Source organism: Centruroides vittatus, unplaced genomic scaffold, assembly GCF_030686945.1.
Source record: "Centruroides vittatus isolate TY-2023 unplaced genomic scaffold, ASM3068694v2 contig_1051, whole genome shotgun sequence".
In the NCBI taxonomy this organism is placed as follows: Eukaryota; Metazoa; Arthropoda; class Arachnida; order Scorpiones; family Buthidae; genus Centruroides; species Centruroides vittatus.
Window position 1 is genome coordinate 181,879 of NW_027120680.1, and position 19,377 is coordinate 201,255.

The window sequence follows — 19,377 nt, forward strand, 5'->3', positions numbered from 1 at the left end:
TAAACCAAATAACAATTTTTATTAGTTGATATTTCATTAGGATGAGATAATGTGTTACTTTGACTTTCATCTTCAGTATCAGTTACGAGCTCGAATATTATACCGTAATGATGTAGCGAATATGTTAATGTACGAGGGTGGCCCAAAGGTCAATCAACCATTATAAAATTAACTTGTTGACTATTCAATTATATTTTATCACTAACAAATTAGCAAAAAATTGATAAACCGCTTACAAAATCATGATTACCTGACTTTCGGATCAACCTGTAGTCTATATAGCATTTAGTTAAAATATAGACAGTGTAAGTAGGGTAATGTTTTAAGTAATGTGAATAGAAATTTTTATGTAATTAAATAATGTAGATAGACATTTACAAATTCAGTAAAAAATTATAGACGATTCGGAAAGATTTCTTCACTACTGTTTTCTTCCTAGACATCGTACATAAACTGCAATCTCTGTCCATAATTGATGGCGAAGGTGAAGGTCGAAGTAACACAATATCTCATTCTAATGAAATATGAACTAATATAAATTGTTATTTGGTTTAATTATTATCTAATATTGCATTATTAAAATTATGTCTCTGTTTTTTGGTTTACCGCTTATTAATCCATTTATATTTAATTCACTAATTCCCTTCATAATATAGGATACGTGTGTGTGTATACGCCATGCGAATAAGTTTATTGCGTGTACAATAAAAGGCATAAAAGAATAAAATATAAATGTAATTTGCGTATATCCTATACGGATCTGTGATAATTATATAGGCCTAACAGTTATTAACTTTTAATTTTAGATTTCATTACAGTTGTTCTTATTTTTGTATTCACAATAAGAAAAATTAATAATTATAAATACAAGTAAAATGCACAGAAGGAGTATTTTATTTTCATTTCTTTGTTTCTTGGTTATTCTAGATTAATTTTAAACGAAATTTAAAAGAAATGATACTTCCAGTTTAAGCAATATTCGAAGAAAATACAGGTATGTAATTTTTTTGTGGCTCAGATTTTAATTACTTTCGCTTTGTAAGATTCGAAAGAAAACTAATTTAATTATATTAAAATTCCATTTTAAATGGATTTTGAAAATAGTAAATACATATCTAGAAAGAAAATTAACAATATAAGCTATATAAGCTATTTAGAATTTTCTATCGTGACTTTCATAACGAATAACTAATATTCAACATTTTACAACCGATATATGTAAAACAAACGACGGTTTTTTTCGGTGTGTGTGAGCATCGTGGTAGTGTATACGCTATATACTCGAATTTGAATTCACATTTATCTACTTACACGTCGTTTTTCATTCCAAAATGAAATACGTTTACTATTGTTGTGACTTTTAATTATTTAATTTGTGATTCCACGTGCTTAACATAATTTTTTATATTGTTGTCATTTTAATGAATGCTTTTATTATTCCTAAATTTTATCTTTTACATTAGGCTTTCAAATATAAATGCTGTAATGTCTTTTGTCCTTTAAAGCATTATATTTTTTGTGATTGACTATTTTTTACGGATTCGAACTCTTACACATCATTGTGTAAAGGATACACACCTTATTATGAAATGCCATAAATAATGCTTATTTTGTTTAATTAAGCATACTTTTTTTAAGTTTAGAACGTTAATTTTTCTTTATATAAGCCTATTAAGAAAATTTGAACATGGCATCTTCTGTAACACACAAAATAATTATTAAAATCATCTAATACCAACTACGTCTATTCCTTATTAAATGTTTAGATGGTAACTAAGATCTCAGTAGTAGAACTTTTGTCTCTAATTTTTAATTTTGCATACGATCAAATTATGCATGTTTAATGTATGCGTAACATTAGTAATGAAAAGAAGAAAAAATGAATAGTATTATTGTTTTAAATGACAAAAATACTTTAAACTTTATAATGTAATTTCCTACAGAAGATATTCCAGGCGCCATTTAAGACCTGTTCTATCAAATTTGAACTTCAATTTAATGTTTTTTTTTTATCAATGCCTAAAGTTCATGTCTAGCAATTACATTATTTAAAATACATTTTATCTTTTCCTTTCTTTAAAGATGAGATTTCCGGGTTTTCTTCACGTGTGTTATACTTAAATAAGAGTGTGTTTCTCATGGAAAGTCCTCCCGGAAGGCATCCCATTAATCCAATCTTCTCTTTAAAAAGAATTTACCAGCAAGCGTATAATTATATTTTTACTGTAAGATGTTTATAGATTGTGTAGAGACCCATAAGTTAGTTTATCTTTGTACATAGTGCTAATAAACTTCAATATTTTATTTCATCCGATACAAAAGTTTAATTGCAAAATTCAATGATGTTTACATAAAATAAATTGTTTAAAAATTAAGAAAATATTTTAAAGAAATTAATTTTAATTTATTTGATAATTTTTAGCTACGAAAATATTTAAGGCAAACTTTTTATTTTGGAACGTAGATTTATATTACAGGAGAAAATTGATTATAATTGTCTAATTAAAAATTTTATAATAAATTCCATATTTGAGTTGTGTTTTTAGACGGTTCAATGCTCGATTTCTCCCTTTTTATGCGTATTGAGGAAATGACAAAGATTTAATAAATTATGTTGAGACGAACTGACGTAGATGCGATTAAAGAAAATTAAACAAGTTTATTCTTAAATCTTTAAAAATTCTTAATAAATTAAATCCAAATATAATTTAAAGAAAATATTAATAAGAGATAGAAAACAGTATAAGGAGTAGCCTATCGTCAGAAAAACCTAGTAATTTATCATAGTAGTTTATACAGTAGAACTTGGTTAATCTGGTACCTGCGGGAACTAGTGACTAATATCTTTGTATTTCGAAAGCTTCGTTGTTATATATTTTGCATCAGCGCAGCGGATTCTGCCTTATCCTTCTGACTTGTTTTACGCACGTTCTTTAAACAATACAGTGCATTACTATACAGCGTTAAGATTGATTAAAAAACCCGCAAATGCGTTAAACACGATATTGCGCAAAATCGACATTCACAATAATCGTGTGCATATGTTAAAAATATATGCACACGATTATTGTGATTGTCGTATTGTGTGCACGAGTATTATATTTCCGCCCGGGTCGTTAGCGCACCACTTATCCAAACAAATCCTGATTGGCGGAATACTAATATGCCGGACTATTGTCTATTTTTAGGATACCGAATTATCGAATTAACCAACTTTTACTGTAGTTAAATGAATGGTTTATACCAGTGTTTCCAGCCCGATATCAGCCCGTTCAAAACTCGAAAAGTTAGAATACGACGAAGTAATGAATTAATAATTAAAATAAATTTGTTAATTTTAAATATTTATTATTATTGCCCGAATGAAATAACTTCTTTCGCCTCACGAAAACCCCGAAGTTTACGTTTTTGCTGTAAAGTTTCAGTTTTAACTTTAAAGATAGGATCCGTGTATTGTGAAATCGCGTATTTTATTCGTGATTCGTAGATTGTATAAATAATAAAACGAGATTAATTCAAAACTTCTTTATTTTTAGATAAAGATACAAATAGATAGCCGTGTATAACCCTTCCTATACAAGCTAACACTGCAGAAAATATTTTTGATGTTTGTTGGTGGTTCCTTTCGTCCCTTGCAATTTGTTAACCTACAGATGAATGAATCTATGCGAAACGAGACGTGGACAGATAAGCCACCTTGTCCCATAAAACAGTAGAAAAAAACACTATCCACACTATAAACAGATGAAATATGATAAAATATATATTTATATTTATATTTTTTAATAATATTTGTTCCTTTGATTGTCCTCGCATTTTTAAATGTAATTCTTAAATATACATGCAAGCATGAAAATGGATCGATGATGATGAAGAGTTGACAATATGTCATACACTCGTAGTCCAACAGCCGATGGACTTAATGCACAATTTTGTTCTGGATTGCTTCATTTTTCTTTATGTCTGCTCAAAAAAAAAAGAAAAGAATAATAAAATTTTAGTGTCGTCATTATTTTCAGTAGAAATTATTAGATACGCTTTATTTTTATTTCAATATTTTGGATTAATTTTTATTTTTAATAAAAAAAATGTGTACATTTTTCCAAACTATGTTAAAAATTTAACATAATCTACTGTGAGGGAATTCAGTTTAAATTGATGCAAAACGTAATAAATGAAACCTGTTTTCTGTGTTTGTATACGTTTTTTGGGTTGAATAGAGTTCAATAAAATATTCGAATTTTTATAATTTTATTTTAAATCGATATCTTTGAGAAAATATGCGTCTGATTTACTATTTAAGTATATAATAATTACGGAAATATATTGATGGGGTTTTATGGTATTTTGTCTACTATTGTATGTAGTACATCGACAGGGGGAAAAAACTAAGTTATTTTTTATACTCACTTTCTTGATATAGAGTTATATAAGATGGATAAAAAATCTATATATAGTTAGTAAACTAATTAAACTTACTTCAAATTTTAAATTAATTTTGTACTTCAAAAGTGAATGTGAACTACGATTTTCTCATATACAGTGCAATTTTCGTGATGTTATTAATTAGGGAAAATCAGGGTTAGATGGTGAATAAAAGTTTATTCGCATTCGATTTATTCATCTATTTTTATAGTAATTGCGCGTAAACAGCACAAGCGTGGCTTTCAACTAACACAATATAAATAACTTGGCATTATATTTTAGTTATAAAGTGATTACACGTGTTCACCATCCAACCCTCATTTACCCAATTGCCTTTATTATTGATGAATATTTCAGATAAGTCCTCGTCTTTTTAGTTTTCATATATAGTCTATCTATTAGCATGCTAATTGCTTTAATTCCTGGCAAATAAAATGCTTATTTTCTGTTTTAAAACAAGTAGTTTCTGCGCTTAATTTTAAGAAACAATTATTGTTTTTCGTAAGATTAAGATTTATTTGTTAGTAATACTTAAAACTTTTCATACTTTTTTGCATCTTATGGTATGAAACATCTAAAAAATCCGTAATCCTTTAGTCGGATGCGTTATTGGATGGCCAATGGATACGGCATCCGATCTTGTTACTTGAATCCGTTTGAAAAGAAATAAAAGAAAATCTTGTAAAATAATTATCATTAAGTCCTTATAAAGTAGTTGCGGGATTTACGCGCTGATGATTATTAAAAACTACTGTAAGTTTTAATTAAAAATTATAGATAATTTTCACTGGTGGTATTGAGGAATCACATCTAAAATATATATTCTTAGCATTATATGTAAACCTAAATGCACTTATCCATTAATACTACCAGTAATGACTTTTGTGCACCATTATCACTTCGTAAAGAAGTTAAGAGTAAATTTCAACTAAATTAAGAAAATAATTAGTAATATCTTACATGAATTTTGTGCTATTTACACGTAAATTTGCTATATTTTTAACCAACGTGCAAATATATGTGACACTTAAGTAGGCCTAAGTCCATTCCACCTATTCTGAATATTTTGATACGTGTTATTTTGCATAATTTTTCAAGAAATAAAAAATTACGATATATGCAATTATTAAAAGTTTAATAAAAGTTTTGAATTCTTAAAAAAATTATATCATTTTTACTGAATTCTGATCTATAAAATTGTATTATCTCTCACTGTCTCGGATGCGTGTTTACTTAAATACTTTCCTTGTAATGTCTGCACTTATATGTATATGTGTGTAATATTCAGAACGTGCCTCAGCTATTCTAACAGACCATTAAATGACCAATTTAACGAGATTCTATATGAAAAAAGGGGGAAAAAACTTGCAAGGATGTACTGTACTTTGCAATTAACAAGCCAAGTCGGTTAAGTAACACGATTGTGCAAAACACGGAAACGTGTTAGGCCTATCGGAACCAAGATGGTCACATTTGTGGATGAGTAACCCTAGTAACATTTTGCTTACTCGCGGCTAATCGTCGTATCGTTGATTCGTGTAATTTAATACTAACATAATGTCTTTCCGGATATCATGTGACACTATCGTTAATAACTGATTTAATGCATTAAATTTCCAATGGAAAAATATAATGGTCTGTCTGCCATGAAGTTGCAGTTGTAAAAAAAAAGTACTTTTCGAACATTCTTTGCGCGTATCTAAAAATAGGATTTTGCAGACAATCTACAGTACTGACTAAACAAATATGACTCTATCTTATTCTTTTCTGATAGCTATTGTGTATACAGACAATTGTTCTATTGAGTATAATAGAAAATTGTTAAAGCGCATTAATCGGTTTTGGTCAGTCATTATTTTTTATAGGTAAGCATAAATATATATCCGGTCAATTACGACTGATAATTGCTTCATTTGTTTAGAAAAATATTGTTTTTTATTATTATATTGAATACCGTGCATTCTTTCTTATAATTTTCGATACTTTATCCTTAGATTTGGAGCTGTAGCCTAAATGTAACTGCTAAAAATTGCCAAAGTAATTAGAAATGTGTAAAATCTGTTCTATCATTTTACACACAAAAAAGGTTATTTTACTCTGTAATGAACTCCTCTTTGCTAGAAAGTAATAAGAATTACTTAAAATTTATTCTGTATCCTTGATACTCTATACTTTTATAATTAAATCTGTAAATATATTGAACTAGATGAATTATTAGTGCTACTGTTTTTCAACTCACCAAGAATTCCTTTCGTGACTGGAGAAGTTTGTAGTTCTTCCTAACATCTGCGGCGATGTATTCCTAGAAGTAGCTTCTCCAAACCTTACTTTCTTCCCCGTCGTACCCGAGACTAGACTTTGGTTTTCTGTCTGCGAACCGTAATTCGTTAAGGCACTACTATCCTGCTGCGGTGGTTCCCTGTGATTCCAGGCTAATGCTTCGTTGTGAGACCACGCAATTTGATTTTCTGCGGTTTGATCTTTTCTGGGACTCCTTCTTTCCCTACAGTGATCGGAAGAAACGCTACTGGTCGAGGAAAGAGAACTCTCTCCCGTTTCCAGGTGACTATCTCTGGCTAAAGAAGTAGTTTTATGTACGGATAGTGACCTTTCCGAATACTGATATCCGTTTTTATTAGCATCGCTAATATCGTAACATGAATAACCAGCCGGAGTATTTCTGAAAGTGCACCATAAATCCGGTTTGGGGGATAAACTATATCTTCCTCTAATCGCATCTTCGGTCAAGAGTAAATGATATCGCGTTGGATCAAGGGGAGGGAAAGACATTCTTTTTGTGCTTATATCTTGGCCGTCGTGGTTGTCTTGATGGCATCCGAGATCTTCTGTACCTCCCGCAAGAATACGAGAACTTTCTGAAAGTACCGAAGATAATGGTGGGTTGGATGTGAGAAGAACGGAATTTCCAGACATCAATCTATGAGGAGACGATGACGAAATAATTAAAGACACTTCTTCGGTATTTGTAGGAGTTAGGGATTGCTCAACGTCCATTAGCTCTTTCTCGGTTATCTGATGTTCTTTCTGACTTCTTAAAGTTCCAAAGTGAGAAAGGGAAACTGTGGCGAGCATTTCGGTGGGTCCATAATACGAAGCCGTTCCGATCTCTGCCATAGGAAGAGGAACAGGAACCGCTGCTGCTATTCTGCGATCGAACGTTGTTAGAGAAGGCGGATAGGTAAAAGCGTTTCTAGTATAATTTGGTCTTTTCGGCTGGTTTTGATCTAAATCTTGATTTTCTGGCGATGACGATCTTTTCAACTGCTGCCACTTGGAATCTTCACAACTTGTAGAATTAGCCATGTAAGGTACTGGTAAAGTTCCGTGTGGTGGTGGAGGTCCTCCGTACTGGAGGACTGTGTGACCGGGGTGCTGAGAGGAACCGTTCAGCGGTGCACCGGGCGGAGGTAGATGATAAGGCGAAGGATGAATGGCACCCCCAGATGGAGTCGGATGAGGATAAGGCATCATCGTAGAATAATAACTAGGCAATCTGGTAGCGTGGGCTTCGTACGCCAAACTATAGTGCATTTTGGAATGAAGAGAATAAAATTGATAGAGCCAACTGTTGGCCCTCATCACAGCCGCTTCTCTTTCACTGAAAACAAATATAAAGTGACTTTTAATTGTTTATTTGTGAAAATCGTGTAAATATTACAGTTATTGCAGTTCAAATATTTTACCTGAGTACTTGATTAGTGCAAACAATAACGGGTTGCTGCGAACTGTCGGAACTGTCTTTCACTTGCAAAACTACGTGAACCCAAATCCACTTTCTACTTTGAGATTCCAATCTTATTAGAAGAATACAAGATCTCTCTTGTTCGGATTGCGTAACTAAGAGAAAATAAAAATCAATAAAATTAATTAAAAGTATCAAAGATATTGTTATTTTTAGCATTTTAATTAAAATACAATAAACAATTATTTATTAATAGATATTTGGCAGAGCACCAAATGTGAAGGTCGTCACGATCTTCACGCCGGCTGACACCGACAGAAACAGATTGTATTCCGAACAGGTGATGGAGTTAGTTCTGGTCAAGGGAAGTCAAACTGTCTTTCGACATGCGATAACAACACAATAGATGGAGAGAATCCTTACTGCCAGTCCATAATCTGATAGCAGTGAGTAGTAAATGGATGCGGTAAATAGGCAGTTATTATTCTGTACAGGGAATCTTTTATTCTTTAAACTTATCCGGACAAAGTTTTTTATTATCGCATTCTAAGAGTGATTAAAACAATAAAGATATCGACCGCTGTATGCTGCAATTTAGATTAGCGGTTATTCTAACAAAAGAGAAATTCAAAGCTGAATTGAATTTTATGGTTTCATCTCACAACGTGACAAAAACTAATTACTTACTTAGTCGATGCTTCGATTGGGCTTCTCTCAAATGATCACAGTGAACCAATTCGTACCACGATAATCCCTGAAGATTTGATTTTCTATATCCTAGATGAAATTCTCCACTGGAAAAGAAGATTTGAAATTAAATAATTAATCTTGTGATATTTTAATTTTTATTTTTATAAATTAAGCCGGAGAAAAAAGTTTGAATGACTTTCATCCATAGGTTCCGGCGATTGTTTAGAGCTATTTTTGATTAGATGGAATTATCCTACACGCGAAGGGGAAATTACTTTCTGTTCGATAAAAATCTTTAATTCTAATCACTCAAGGAGGAAGCTCTTTGAAATTCCTTCTATAATTTATAAGGACCGATCGAAATATAGGACATGTAAAATAAATCTTCATTGCAATAAATTGAAATGCCGTAGACAATTTATTGAAATTCGTCGAAATCCAAGCGAAAGGGATTCATGCGTTATCCTTCATCATTTACTCGTACAAATTTCACTTTCATGCATACCATAAGCAAAACAATATCTCGCGTGCTTTCCCTTTAAAGAACAAAGCTTCGACCTCCAGCGGACGAGGTTAGGAGGTCAAGGTACGTGACGCATTCTCACGTGACATCATCCGTTGTCCCTGACCCGTATCGGACTTCTATACCTCTTATTCCGAGGATAATTGTAAAAAAGAAGTTCCGGACTCGATTGGCAGGGATCAGTCGAACTGCATATTTTCTCCGTTTTCTACCAGGAAATCCAACACGGTTGAACTTTGTATAAATATATACAGCCTCTTTTATTGTGTTCCGTGCCGGATCGTGACCTTAGCTAAGTTAGTAAGCAAATTTGGATACGCTTGTCGGTGTGACAGATGTTCCGTCTCCCTATTGGTTAACGAAAGGGATCCGCGTGACGGCCGATATTTCTGCCGAATTTTGAGTATAGCTCTGATTGGCCGAAGTTGCGCAGGGAAACCATTTTGCCAAATATTTCAAACGTTAATGAATTCAGGCGGATGTATTATACGAGTTGCAATCGAAGACGATCGCTTTTATTGCATAATATCACGAAGAAAGGCCTCGTTAAATCCAGTAGGGAAGAGCCAATCTATCACGTTATGAATTATGAATAGTTCATGAACAATACGTTCGTTTAAACGTGCAGGTTACTTAAATTGAATAAAATTAACCAAATTGGAATTATTTATTATCACATCCGAAGCTTATTATTTGCATCGTCTTTCTGCTTTTTCATTAAGAGAAAAATAATGATCTTCCCATAATTTTGCATACGCATTAAATGATAACTAGATGTTTATATTCGCTGTTCCGTCTATAATTGTATCTCCGTTTGCTTGAAAATTACTATATTATTCCGTATAGAAAAGCAAGATTTTTTTCTAATTTCTTCGGGGTTTTCCCGTGATTTCTTGCAGGAATGATTACAGAGACGAACATGAAAATATAAGAAAATTATAAATTACTTACATAGAATCGATATGTAGGAACTTCATATCCATTGAATGAATGGAGGTAAAAACATTTGTGCTTCCCTGAACGACACATTCGCGAGTCTCGGGCATGGCTACAGGGGTGCAGGTTGCTAAAAATACGGGTTCGTTTCGACTACACAGTGGTAGAAAGTTGACAAAATGCCCTTGTACTAACACCACCTGAAATTTAAATATTGTATAAAATTATAATCCACTTACTACGTTTAATAACGCGATGCATTTTATAAGATCTTCGTGCTACTTTTTAAAACATTTAAAATGAAATATACTTTATCAAAAAGGTGTAAAGATCTAAAAAGATTTAAAAAGTTAAACGCTTTGCGAATGGTTTCATTTGAGGAATTCAGATTGCAAAGCGTAGGTAGGAGATAAATGATGAAATATCATAGAATACACGTGAGAACGTTATTGCTCTAATCCTACTAACAGTTTATTTTTGATGGTCCAACAAAAGGTGTTCTGAATTGAGGTAAAATATCCGCCCAGGTCGGCGAAAATGGGAAATAATCACACGGTGGTCGGGAGCTTGGGCCCTCCTCCCTCTTGCTCTGACAGGTGTGTTAATGATACGGTACATATATGAGACGTCAGTTAAAGTCGACTGTGGGGGCTGCGGGGTCATATCGTTCCTAAAAGGCCTACTTTACTTGTTAGCACTCATTAGCAAATACTAATTCAACTAGACTGAAAATAATGCTTAAGTGTCAATATTATATAAACGTAAATTTACTAAGATTACATTGAAATGAAATTAATAATTGTGTTCCTTTAGAATTTTACGACTAAAATTTAACGTCGATTATCTTTTGATTGGATTCTGTTTCGGTCTGACTAGTTTAATTTCCTTGGATGAGATTACTCGGGATTTTTCGGTATACTAATGGGTCTAAATTTTCCTATTATTTTGTCTACAAACTGGTAATTACGTAGCCACTCGACTCAAAGAAAAATGATTGCGTTGAGAAATGAAGAAGGGAAAATTCTTTGTCGAGAAACAAATGAAATGGTGTTTTAAATGCCTTCTGTCTCCGTTTGAAGTAAATTGCACTCGAACTGAAGATACTTAATGAGATTATCGTCCAGAGTTAAAACGGTGCTGACGCGTATCGTGCATCCGTCGCTCCAGAAATCTTTTGGTCATTACGAATGAAAGGCGCGCATCTGTCAGTGGCATTCACTATTTTCTAACACGCAGATACTCTAAACGACGGGCGTCTATCTGACACCCATCTGCTGTTTATTTGACCAACTAACGTCGAAAAGTGACAGGCAAATTATCCGCAGGATGGGCCGAGGTCTAAGTTCGAGTCGGAGGTCGGGAAATATGCGAGGATTGTAACTTCTCTTATCTGGATTGTTTCTGCGACTAAAGAAGAAAAAAGGAGTGCAAATGACGTCACGGACAGCCTCCCCTCCCAGGAACAAGTTTCTTTTCCCACGGGTCGTGACCCGAGGTCATCGACCACTAAGATTCCAGATGATCTGCCAGTCCACATTTAGTCGGTAATGCGCGGTGTGCGTGCCTGATATTCTCAGATAAAGTTCAATGCAATCTGATAAATAACCAATGATTAACATAATTGTCAATCGTACGGAGGATAAATTATCGATGGCGTCGGAATTAGTCCCGTGCGTCATGAGTCTTAAATGTTAGGAGTGACGGAATATGCATTCGGTACTTGGGGAAAGTTGCCTCCTCGAGATTTAGAAAACAACGAGAAATAATTGCGGTTAATGAGGTATTAACGGTTAATCTTATCGCTGGAAGTGGCTGCTACTTACCTTCTGATCTCCGAATCTCATTTGTCTTCTGGCGTTCCTGGATACGTTCATCCTGCAGAGGAATATCCTGCTGTCGGGAATTAAACTTAGCGGATTGGGACTCCGCATTAATTCTGCCTGGATGGCTTGATGATCTTGTTTCTCGATAATATCGTACACGCTATCGCCGTGGATCAACAAGTCCTCCTGAAGAATACATAGATCAAAATTCGAATTTATTGAAAATTATCTTTTGTTTCTCTCGCGTAAATTCTCAAATAATTATATTGTTTTATTTAATACTATTCTCCTACTATCAGATTTCTTGGTTAGCAAATCTTAGTAGGAAATTGCTGTTAACAGTAAATTTCAATGTATAGGGCCTATAGATTTTCATTAAGATTTCGCACTTTATAAACATTTTAGGGAAAAAATATTGTTTTTTTGTTGAAAATTTTATTATTAAATGAATTGGAAAATTGTCGACTTTATTGCAAATTCATTTTTAATAGAAATGCATCATTTTATCAGAGAAAATTTTGTGTATTTACTTAAATTTGTGTTCATATTTTTTAAAGTAAAGTGTATTCAGCGTATCATTTATTTTCTCTATACGTTTTTCAGTTTTGTTTTTTAAAAAATAATTGACGTTTTAAAATTGATTATCCAAATTTTTATGAAGGAAAAAAATGTAACTTTCTCTTCGGCGACAATGTAATAACTCTTGTTTGAATACCGTTTTTTGGTTTTAATTTGTCTCTGAATAATCCGTTTGCAGTTTAAGCGAAAAAAATGGCAACTGGCGGGCATTTTTGTTGACAAATAATCGAATCAATCACGAGTTGCGCAGGCGGAAGCCATTCTGCTTCGAGACATGAACCCGGGACTGAACTCTTCACGGGGCAGAAGATTGACATTTTGTACCTCAAGGCGTAACGAAAGAATAATAAAAGGCTTATTGAGTTTTAGAGATCCACGCCTGTCCTATATCGAAATTTTAATTCTGGCGATTCATTGTAGGGTTGAAAAACTTTAAAAGTGAGAATGGCTCTTGTCAGAGAACTGGAAATGCGAATGCAAGTATTGACAAGGATTGTTCCTCTTCATTATTCAGTCCTGAATGCGATGCATACAAATAAAATTATATAGAAGATACTAACGAACAAAAGCTAGCTCCACCATTCACTCGCTATTTCAAAAATATTAGGTCCGTAGGCCTGGAGTGCATAATTCCTTACAGCAAATGTTTTAGCTGTTTGCAGTTTGTATCACTTAAAAATTTTCATGGTATATAAACCTGGATAAACTTTACTAACAGATAAGTTATTAATAACTCGTATATGGCACTCGAAATAAATATAGGTACAGTATATAAGTGAAATTTCTATGACCCGATTTTCTTTTTGTATAATTTTAATATTTCATTCGTTGGCAAATATGGTGAAATAATAAGTAAAGCTAGCTTTCGTGCTGAAATGCTGGCCTTGTCAAAGATTTATTAGTCGTGAATTTAATCACTCAACCGTCGTGTAGTCTAACTTTTGATTCATCTATCAATATATCATCAGACACACAGTCGGCACCCAAGCTTTTGTTTTACCTTGGGTAACATCAAATATGGAATGGTTAACTAGGTCACAGAGAATATTTGGAGACAAATATGCCGTTTTTTATTCTCCGTAGAAAGCCATTCGCATTTTAAAGGGAGTAAAATAATTTTGCAGAACGAATCGTTTAATTTTCTAGATATATAAAAAAATGTTATGGAACAGTTTTTACTCTCGGCAGACTCCATAAACCTAATTGCAGCAATAACAATCGAGACAACGCCTAATAAAATTTATTAAAAGTTCACGTTTTGGAAATGACCAAACAAACTGGTAAAAAGAGGAGAAAAAAGAAAGAAAATGTTATGAATTTCTGTCGATATATCTCCGAGCAATTTTCGTAACAACTCTAGAAAAATGTGATTCGGCAAAGAACAAATAAAAGAATGAAAGAGTAAGCGAACGATTTACTTGGACATCAAACATCCATTATCTATATCATGTTATTAATTACAGTCTACATAACCTGACAAGGTTTGTATAGAGAGAACGTGACCAAAGCTCATGAGAGGGAGGTTCTAAAAAAATCGCAGATAACGGAGATAATATCGCGAGTGAATTCTGAAGGGCGTGTTACGTAGACCTATATTAGTTAAAGCACCGTTAGGCAAGAGCAATACTTAACCTATTCATAATATAAATTAAGAACATAACAGTCATCACGGGTGCCGAATCTAGTTGCACGAAAGGCGCGCAATTTCTCTTTTTTTTGCGCTCCAATCATGGAAGAATAGAAAGTCGAAAACAACCGTAGAAAACCGAATTAGAAAGTATTCTAGAAGGACCACCGAAGAGACTTTATATATTTTGCAACAAGCGATCGATTGCGCAACAAAAACTTTTCTCTTTAATTTATTTCTCATTCAACAATCATCAGAAATAGATTTCCTCATCCACAAACATCTACTCCACCCTACTAGGAAGTCCTCTTTTTAATATTCAGCCTTCACAAATCCCAGAAACGGTCCTTTGATCTCCGGTTGACGTCACTGCCGAGTTTGTCACGTGACCCAAATTGAGTCGAACTTTCTCGGAGCGAAACCGTGGGAGAATATTCTAGGAAAACAACAGCAGACGAGAGCATCCGGGTATGTTGTCCGTGAGCCGCCCAGATCTGGAATTTCTCGCTATTAGTATTCCGGATGCTCAGATGCCACCGTAGAACGTGTGTTTGACGAGATATTTGGATGGACCGAGAGGGAACGTTCTTGAATATTTTTATGCAAACCTGTTCTGGTGCCGAAAGAGAAACTGATGACTTTTCAAATGATTCGAAATAAACGTTTTTCTATCGACGGAACCCAGAAAAGGAGTTATGCGAATAATTAGGAGGTTTAGCGTGCTTGGTCCGTCACGCGTCCAGGCTCAATCTCCATCAGAACTGTTTTTTTTAAAGAAAAATATATAATTCATCTTTTCGTATTCCGTTTCTTTAATCTTTGCGCGTTTGTAGTGTGACGTAAAAGCGCAATTAACGCGAGGAAAGGACGAATGGCCTGTTTAAAACATCCGTAATCTGTTGAGTTTATGTCATTTCGTTTAACACTTGTACTCGGTCATGGCTCATCCATGCCGTTGCAACACGATTATTTAAACTCGTAAACATAAATTAAAAGAAAACAATGTATTCCAGTGACTCATCTTTCTATGTCAAGTTCAAAGAAGTGACGATGTCGCTATTAGTTACGCGAGTTTCTAAATAGAGTTTCATCGAAGGTGAAACTCACTTTAGGCGGAGGTGGTGCCCCTAGTGGTGCCAGGAAAAGTGTGACACCAAAGGTCGTGACGGCTGCCTATTCGACCTTTGACTTCTAGTCAACCTACTTCACGACTGACACCGGGCGCTGGAAAAGGCCTCCCTCTACCCAATTCTGTCATCTCCCACGCACCGAGCAATTGCACTTCCGGGCATGGCTCGTCCTTGAGACCGAGCTAGGTGGTCAACGTTTGACATCATCTTCCACACTTACTTATCTCGTCGGAGACGAAAAGTCTGTCGTACTTTCTCAATTTCGAAAAATGCTATTAACTCGATTATTTATTCCACAGACGTATACTACATCCTATTATCGATTGCCTCCCAACCATTACTAAAGTATTATCTAACTCTAAGATAATTATAGAGTCGCGCGCTTTGAATATTTTAAATTTACAAAAAGTAAAATGTGGTCTTGTTTTTTTTGAATTATTTTAACTCTTATATAAAATCTTAACTTAAGAATAGTGGAGTCTGAAGTTGGAAAGTTTTTGATATCGTATTGTAATCGGGAGAATTGAAGAAGCTGGAATATCGGAGCCATTAAAGCTGGACCAACCTCGCTCTTTACAGCTTATCGATCTGTTATCAAGTCGAATGGATATTTGAGTCGAGCTTCCAAGTGAATCTAATCATTCGTAATAGCAATTATTGCTGCAGTTTTCAACTGAGGAAATAGTTCCGAGAATATGTAGTAACGAGGCGTCCTTGAGCATTATCTCTACTCTTTTTCTGCCCAAGAATAACAATTATCTAACTGGCATGAGGACAATTATATTTTGGATGTGATTGCTCCACTTTCGTTGATCGTTCGGATGATAAATATCATTAAGTGCAAATTTTCATATCGGGAGGAATTTTAAATGGATCCCAGATTCCTAATGGCTTGTAATTTTGTTTAATTGGAATTAAATTAATGGAAAAAATATTTGGGAGTTGGAGTGGAACAAATTCTTATGTTCGTGATGCGAATGATCCACTAAACGAAACTTATGAAAACCCGGAAGAAGGGAAGGAAGGAATTAATAGATTGTCGGACTGCTTACGAGTTGTAATTGTCGGCTAGAAGCCGAGAAAGTAAAACAGAGAGTGTGGCCCCGGGTAAGAAGAGGGTACTGACAGGGTCGGTACGAGGTCGTCTGTCAGAAGCATTAGCACCAGGTGGCTGCGGTGCCGGATGTTCGTGATGCCGACAGATGGCATTAAGTGTAAGAGAGCAATAACAATATTAGTAACAAAACAATAGATTCGTTTCGGTTGCCTACATTCCAAGATCGATATTTTGGTGACTTAAAAATATCTACGATAAAAACATGATATTTGCAGTCTAGGTTTCTAGATGATTTGTATAGTTCGAGATGAAACAGAACCCAGTCGGCCTCAACTTCCTCCATTGTGCGGCAGAATTTGGATTTGAGGGCCGTGAGAGGTGCCCCCAGTGCCACCGAGCAGATGGCTCCCGTTGGTCCGTCGACAGCACCCCATAATTTCGGCGCATCTGTCCACGGTGAAGTCTGGTGGACCATGTGACCTCACCGTTATTACAGAAGGGGCCAAGGGCTACTTAATGGCTGGAAATTGGAGTGATTTGGTAGAATGGTGGGAACATCTACCCAAAGGAACATTTATCAGAGCTACAGGTAACACTAGATGGTGTGATCCAAGTCGTTAGCTCTATAGTTGGTTCATTAAGTTGCTGGTTATATTTCTAAATGGTCATTGAAACTCGAATTACTCTAAAGAACCAAAGAAATTTCGTCATAATATCCGTTGTTTTCTTTACCGTAGAATATCAAAATAGATCTTGATTTATAATTTCGTCTTCCAGATTGAATTAATATAAAAACGCTTATATTTTCTCGTGAATTAAGTGAATTAACATTGTAGTCATTCGATAACTTAATTCTATAATCAAACAATATTATTCTTACACAGATTAGAAATTTTGTAAACTATTCGCATGGTTTACCTAGGGAAAAATTCCGATAAATTATGTTATGAACATCACCCTAAACGAAAACGACAAAGTCAAATTTTATGCTTTTGTTCCTGTCGAGCAATAAAATTTAAAAAATAATCTTTTCTAATAAAATACACTATGTAATATTTATTCCCTTTTTCTTAACTGCTAATCGAATTGTTTACCAATTACCAGTTTAGAGATATTTTCAATTTTATAAGATGGCACATCATTCATGATTTGACAGCTGATAAAGGAATTAATCATTTTCGGGGGTTTAAATTAATAATTCGATATCGATAACCAGTTCAGAGTGACGTAAAAAGTTAGATTGGAAGTGACGTCACAGATATTTAATTTAACCAAGCCGGCCAACGTATCTGAAATTATGGCGATAGAATGCGAGATATCTTTCATTATTCCGAGAAAATGAAACGATCACAGCATTATAATGTTCAAAAGTAAAATGAGCACTTACCATAGAATGTCCCAAATATTCGGCAGCGTTGTCAGATATATACAATAGCTTTCCATTTTGTGTCATCATCATTAAGAATCCGTTCAGCGCCTACAGTACAGAAAAAGAATCGAATTAGCTTTGTAATGATACACACTATAATCCTCGAGATCATTTGCTCGTCACACTTCCTGAACGTTCAATTTAAGTTCTGGAAAAAGGAAACACTCCCCATTCCTGTTTTGTAGAGAGAATAAAAATTCCACCAAATTTTAATAAATAGATTTTTGATCTCCCTCACCCGTCTTATCGATTAAATTCAATGCTTAACATTATACACGAATAACTTTATGTTAGCTCGTTAGAAGGAATTAAATATTGTCTCTACAATTAACATCATTTTTATATGTTTAAAAGTAAAAAATACTAATTATGTCCGCATCTGTAATAAGTATCTGTCACTAGATTTCTTTCTTTATCATTTTCGTAGAAGTAACCTGTATGATCTATTGCCTAAAATGTTTTTTCAGATGTAGATTTTGTTTGGAAGAACACGTTAAATCTCCCAAAATTTCTTCTTCCTTAGGAGTTTATTCATCCGAAAATGTTCTTTTTCTTCCTCTACTGTTTTCTGTTCATATATTGGGAAATAAACTTTATGTTATGTAAGGTAAGAGACAGACGGCAGCATTGACGGATTTATAAACAAAGAATTTAATGAAGAACGAGCGTAAAGAATTGCGCTACAAGTACCGTATATGCATTTTGAATCTGCACCTCTTGCTGGTACGAAGTCTCTCTGACAACTAACTTTTTGCTTTTTCATTTAAAAAATTCAAAAATCTATTTAAATAATTATTGGATTAAAGTGTATATACGCTTATTTAATATCATTTCAATAATTTCTATCGATAATTATTCAGTCTGAAAATGTTTGCTTATCGGCTAATTAATTACCTCTTCAAAAAAAAAGTTGAGGTATGGAATCGATTGCACGTGCTTCGTTTGAGCAATTTCTAAATTAACTTAAATTGCAGGTGTTCATTTGATGAAATATTCTGTTCGTCGATTAAATTCTTCTCTAATAATAATTTTAAAAATATATGGCCTAAATATATTGGCGATTTTGAAAAGTTCAAGGAATAAGAGCATTGTCTGGACATTTTTCCATAAACTTCGAAGATTAGTTTGAAACAACTTTTTAGTAGTTTTCTAATTGTTAAAAACCCTATAGAACATTAAGCGTAAACTTTACAATTCTATGATAAAGTTTTTTTTCCTTAATTTAATTTGTTTTTGATTAAATTTAATCAACAAAACAATTCAAAATATCAAATTTTTTAGGCAATAAATAAAGAACTTAAATTATATAATGTCCTATGTTGATATTAAATCATTAAAAAGTAATACGATTAGGCCTATATTATCTTTCACAAATGAAAGGGATGTGTAGGATCGCGAATAAAGGTGCGGTATGTAGAAAGTAGCGAGATGCCCCGAAGGGGACGACAGAGTCAT

The 19,377-nt window shown here is 33.8% G+C and overlaps 2 protein-coding genes across 3 annotated transcripts in view; both read right to left on the reverse strand.

Annotated features, from left to right (window-relative positions):
* Window positions 1-19,377, reverse strand: part of LOC136971397 (putative methyltransferase DDB_G0268948) — a 298,490-nt gene that overhangs the window by 158,898 nt on the left and 120,215 nt on the right. The window lies entirely within an intron of this gene.
* Window positions 3,511-19,377, reverse strand: part of dysf (dysfusion) — a 52,252-nt gene continuing 36,385 nt past the window's right edge. The window contains exons 4-11 of one of the 2 annotated variants that reach the window (XM_067265798.1): window positions 17,881-17,970; window positions 12,101-12,286; window positions 10,293-10,477; window positions 8,816-8,922; window positions 8,130-8,283; window positions 6,665-8,044; window positions 4,973-5,070; window positions 3,511-3,963 (exon numbers count right to left, since the gene is read on the reverse strand). In XM_067265798.1, the coding sequence (XP_067121899.1) occupies window positions 5,019-5,070; window positions 6,665-8,044; window positions 8,130-8,283; window positions 8,816-8,922; window positions 10,293-10,477; window positions 12,101-12,286; window positions 17,881-17,970 (2,154 nt within the window). In that variant the 3' untranslated portion in view covers window positions 3,511-3,963; window positions 4,973-5,018. The remainder of the gene's footprint in view (window positions 3,964-4,972; window positions 5,071-6,664; window positions 8,045-8,129; window positions 8,284-8,815; window positions 8,923-10,292; window positions 10,478-12,100; window positions 12,287-17,880; window positions 17,971-19,377) is intronic. The other variant, XM_067265803.1, reaches the window with a different exon arrangement.